The sequence below is a fragment of the Eptatretus burgeri genome, chromosome 10 (assembly GCF_056783735.1).
Source record: "Eptatretus burgeri isolate ZD-2024b chromosome 10, Ebu_testis_v1, whole genome shotgun sequence".
In the NCBI taxonomy this organism is placed as follows: Eukaryota; Metazoa; Chordata; class Myxini; order Myxiniformes; family Myxinidae; genus Eptatretus; species Eptatretus burgeri.
The window spans coordinates 72,590,527-72,595,948 of record NC_140970.1 but is presented as its reverse complement, the minus strand read 5'-3'; the positions used below and the strand labels follow the sequence as shown (position 1 = coordinate 72,595,948).

Genomic DNA, 5,422 nt, shown 5'->3' with positions numbered 1-5,422 from the left:
ACAAATCCTGGGTCTAAAAGACCCATGAATGCATTCACAGGAGTTTTTCTTCATCTGGCTTCTTCCCCGAGCATCTAGTCATGGGTCCATTGGACCCACCCGAGTTATATTTAGCAATGATTATTACCTAATTTGCATGAGATGTTTTTCCCCTGAAGATTTGTAACATGTAGCTACTTCATGAGTCATCTTTGATGTATTCATGTCATTTACAGGGCATCTCGTTGTTTCATGTGTATCTAATATTTGTTTTCTGCATCTGTTCTTTTCTTTTACTATGTTTGAAATTAGATCAGAATTTCCATTACTTTGACAAAGGTAAGCATTTTCTTTTTTATACCTACATTATTTATGGCTAAATACCTCATTTGCATCACAAATAAATTCAAAAGAACACGTAAAAAACACACACACACACACACAGCATTACAAATCCCAGGTCTAAAAGACCCATCGACTGCATTCACAGGAGTTTCTTTTACTTTTAAAATATCAGATGGGTCTTTTTGACCTGACACGATGCTTGTTGTGCTATAACTTTGATTACCAGATATTTGCATGGCATTTTATGGATGTTCCCAAAAGGTGTTTTTAAATTTTATTCATTCAGGTTTGAGGGACAAGTCAAATAAAAAACGCTACCCCTACTATACATTCCATGGGTCCATTGGACCCGAATTATATTTAACAAGGATTACTACCGAATTTGCATGAGCTTTTTTTTTTCCAGTGAATTTCATTTCAAAGAGCACGTGTAAGACAATACAAAAAAAACAAACATTTTGTTGTTTGTTTGTTTTTTTTTACAACAATTACCGTCTTCCAAAACCTGGGTCTGAAAAACCCATCGCAGGGCAATCTTGTAAGTTTTTCATTTCTTGGTCGGAGGGTAAAAAGTGGAAATAAAAATCAAATCGGAGTTAAGCAAGGCCATGAGGCTGCCGAGAACATTCGAGAAGCCTCACATTCCCCATACAAAATCTCTCTATGATCGAAATTCATCAAATTTCAACGGATTTTCATGGAAATTGTTATCGTTGAGTCTGAACCTACATTAGCAAATACCAAAAGTGAAAACAGAAATCGAATAAAACTCAAGATAAAGTCATGAGGTCATGCTTGGAAGCACATGAAAGCTTCTCAGCTCACGTTGCTTTATATATAAATCCACAATATGACATAAAATGCCAAAAAAACATCCCATTTTCACAAACCAAGCTGTAATCGAGTCTTCAGCTACCATTGTGATTGTGAAAAGTAAAAACAGAAATTTAAGTTCAAATAAATGTGAGGCCGCTCGAAGCAAAAACCAGCAACATAGTACATGTTTAGGAGAAAATACTTTCCCTTTCATAAAACACGATGTTTAAAGCATCCATGTGCAATCCTTGTATAATCGAACAGCTTATAACATCAGCCATGTGAAATGCATAACTTTCATGAAAAAAAATTCATTTAGACATCTTTATTAGAAGAAAACTGGCGCGGCCTTGCATTTATCTGAGGTTCGACCGGCGATGCCATCAGCTAGGCCTGAACTTAAACATTAATAACTCGACCATTATAAATACAGATCAGGCATTTGATGATATCAGTAAGGAAAATGAAAAAAAACATTTTGAGTGCTTCATCATTAAGAAATCGTTGTGGCCTGTTCCAAGTCAGAGCATGGTTGAGCAGGCCAAAAAACATGGCGGCTTCAGACCCCAGCGAGGTTACCCAGGAAACGCCTTAAGACCTCAGAGAGTGAGGTGGCCGAGGATTGCCTGATAAAGGGTATAATTAAATATGACCGTTAATTATCTTCTAAAGGGAGGTTTTAACTAACCCAAATACCCCATTTTCACTCTTGCACTTCATTGGAGCTCCCTTAGTGTGTATGCAAAGTTTCAGGCTGCTAGGCTTTGGAGTTTTGGAGGAGACATGTGTGCGTGCGCGCGTGCGTGCGCACACACACACACACACACACACACACACACACACACACACACACACACACACACACACACACACACACACTTATGAGTATAGAAGATATACAGTACCTTTCGAAAGTATTTACACCCCTCGACTTTTTTCACATTTTGTTGTGTTACAGCCTGAATTTAAAATGGATTAAATTTAAATTTTTTGCAACCGATCTACACAAGATACAATTGGTAATTGCTTGCCAAGCCAGGCGTTCTGTTGGAGTGCTTAAGCCACTTACTGAGCTGTACAGTACAGTCCACATTGACTACAAGGTAAAGGTATGTATACAGCACACACGGACGTGGTACATATGGGTAGATTTGGATCTGCACGGATTCTCCGCAGGTGTGTGGACATGCCATGCCTGTTACGCGTGTCGTGATGGTAAAGTTTCATCCCGTATCTTATGGAGGTTCTTCCAGGTTTTCCTTTGTCCTCGTGCCTGTTTCTAAAGCATTTGGTTATCCGATTTGCTTTACAAAGGTTATATGTTTCCCTTTGTGAGTTTCATCGCAAAATATATTTGATAACGCCCGATTTCCAAACCGTTTGCAGTATTAACGTGTTTTCTAAATTACCAAGCCAATTTTTTTTCCACCCTCCACATGCAGGTGTTTATAAAGAATAATGTTTGTGAACATATCCTTGAAACGTCGATATGAATGTAACGTTGTTTTTCGGTGAAAACGAAGGTTTCCGGGTTGTCGACAGCAATGGTTCTCAACCTGGGGGTCGCGAGATTGTTTTTGGGGGTCACGGGAAGGTTGTCAAAACAAATAAACAAAGTAATATATAATAAAAAAATTCATAAATATTTTTTGAAAATGATTTTTCAATTAAATCTCCAATATCAATGTTATAATGTAGTCATTATGAAACAGATTTGAGCAGCAAGTGAAATTAGTGTGTGTGTGTGTGTGTGTGTGTGTGTGTGTGTGTGTGTGTGTGTGTGTGTGTGTGTGTGTGTGTGTGTGTGTGTGTGTGTGTGTGTGTGAGCGTGCGCAGCACAGTGGCGGGTGCTGGAAGTCAATGTTAGTGCTAGCTAACTACTGCAAGGTGGCTGAATATGGATTGGTGGCTTGTCAAAAAACGTCTGCCAGCTCAAGATGCGGACCAAGACGACAGATGTGAAGGTGGGCCAACTGTTACAAGTTCAACTGAAAAACGTAAGGCAGATTTGGCCTCCAACAAGCGTCGGAAATATCAGACTGACTTTCTGCAGTACGGATTCACATGCCTAGCCAAAAATGAAGTGGAATATCAACAGTGTGTTCTGTGTTCAGAGGTGCTTACTCACAAAAGCTTGAAACCAGTAAAATTGAAGATATTTACAAACCAAACACCCATTCTACATTGACAAACCATTAGATATTTTTCGTTGTAAGGAGGGAGAACTACAGAGCCAAAAGACAACTGTACGTGAGCACTCTACAATCCCTGTCAAAGCCCTGTTGGCTTCATATGAAGTGGCATACCTGGTTGCTCAATCCAAAAAGCCCCATACTATTGCAGAGAGCCTGATCCGCCCAGCAGCGATTGCAATGACCAGAGTTATGCATGGTGAAAAAATAGCAAGCACACGAGACTATTCCACGGTCTAATGACACAATGGCGAGGCACATTGGTTAAATGGCCAACGACATTAAAGAGCAGCTCATTGACCGAGTGAAGAAAAGTGGAAGAGTTTCCTTCCAAATTGACGAAACAACGGATGTTTCCAGTGATGCACAGTTACTTGTTTTTGCAAGATACAGCTACGAGAGGAAAATGTACGAGGATATGTTGTTTTGCTCAACACTTGAAGGAACTTGCACTGGTCATGACATTTTAACAAACTGGACAGTAAAATGCGTGAGGAGGGGCTAAGCTGGGAAAATTGCATCTCTGTGTGTACAGATGGAGCTGGCACCATGCAGGGGACAGGAAGGGGACTGAAAGCTAAAGTTTTGGAAGTGGCGCCGCATGTCAAATTCACTCATTGCATTATTCACAGAGAGGCCCTCACCAGCAAGAACCTCGAGCCACAACTCCGCAATGTTCTCCAAACAGCAATTAAAGTGGTGAACTTCATCAAATCCCGTCCGGTAAATACCAGACTGTTTGCCACACTCTGCCAGGAAATGGGATCGGAACACGAATCTCTACTATTTCACACAGAGGTTGGATGGCTATCACGGGGGAAAGTGAGGAGGTTCGCATTTTCCTCTCGGATTGCGGCTCCCCCCTCGCTGACCACCTGACCGACCCCACATGGGTTACTGGCCTTGCATATCTGGCAGATATATTTGATAAACTGAACAGTCTAAACTTGTCTCTCCAAGGCTCAAACACTAATGTCCTCACGCTTTCTGACAAGGTTACAGCATTTACTAAGAAGCTTGAGCGGTGGGCAGCGCGAGTCGAAGAAGGCAGTGTGGAAATGTTCCCTGAGCTTGAGGACTTCATTGACAAATTTGACATAAGCATCCAAACAATAAAAGGACTTATTGCTACTCACCTCAGAAGCCTGCTTGGCCACTTCAGTAGGTACTTCCCAAAAGACGACACCCCAGAGAGAAACGACTGGATACGCCAGCCTTTCATAACCTCATCTGCCCAACACCTGTCATCAGAGCTTGAGGATGCGCTCTTGGACCTCTCCTCTGACCGCACATTAAAGACCGCTTTTGCCTCATCCACACTGGAGGAATTCTGGCTGTCAGTGGCCACAGAACACCCAGGACTATCAAAGGCTGCAATTTATATACTTATTCAATTTGGATCTACATACCTTTGTGAGAAGACCTTTTCCTCACTGACATTTATCAAGAACAAATACAGATCACGGCTCATTAGAGTTGAGGATGATCTTCGTGTTGCAGTCTCCAGCTTAAAACCAAGAATACAGCTGCTTTGTTCAAAGAAACAGGCCCAGCCATCCCACTAAAATGAGTAAGTAAATACTATCTGACAATATAAGCCTGTGCCTTTGCAGATGTAACTGTTAAAAAAAGAATTATTGTGTGTTATTGTTAGTCAGTATTATCTGAATTATTGTGTTCAATTATTTTGAGTCAGTATTATATGAATTATTGTGTTCAATTATTATTTATTAGTATTATCTGAATTATTGTGTTCAATCTGAAAAAAAATGAAACTGAAAACCCATTGAGAATCTTTTTTTATAAAGGGGAAAATGCAAAATAAGATGAATGATAATAGGCTACAAGCCTACAACAGGCATAACTGTTATAAGAACTGTGAATGAACTGAGAATAATAAGCCTGTCGGGACACTGAAAGGTATTTGCACTGTGCTTAAAGCTGTTTTGCAGGCCCAGCTGTATGAGAATGAATGATAATAGCCTATTGCTATTAGCTTGTAAAGCAGTCCTGTTGCCTCCTTCACAATGAGTTGTGCTGTCGGATCTTGAATAAAATTTAAAACTGTACTTAAAGCCAAATTGATTTAG

At 40.3% G+C, this 5,422-nt stretch overlaps 1 protein-coding gene across 1 annotated transcript; it reads left to right on the top strand.

Moving 5' to 3' along the window:
- The first annotated feature begins 4,135 nt into the window (after positions 1–4,135).
- On the top strand, positions 4,136–4,897 carry LOC147018856 (zinc finger BED domain-containing protein 5-like). The gene has a single exon (XM_085900099.1). It carries the CDS (start codon positions 4,136–4,138, stop codon positions 4,895–4,897), a length of 762 nt encoding a protein of 253 aa, XP_085756225.1.
- Positions 4,898–5,422: the final 525 nt, after the last annotated feature.

Bases quoted from the DNA above. Each gene is read 5' to 3' on its own strand.
- LOC147018856 (XM_085900099.1), top strand. From the start codon at position 4,136: ATGGCTATCACGGGGGAAAGTGAGGAGGTTCGCATTTTCCTCTCGGAT.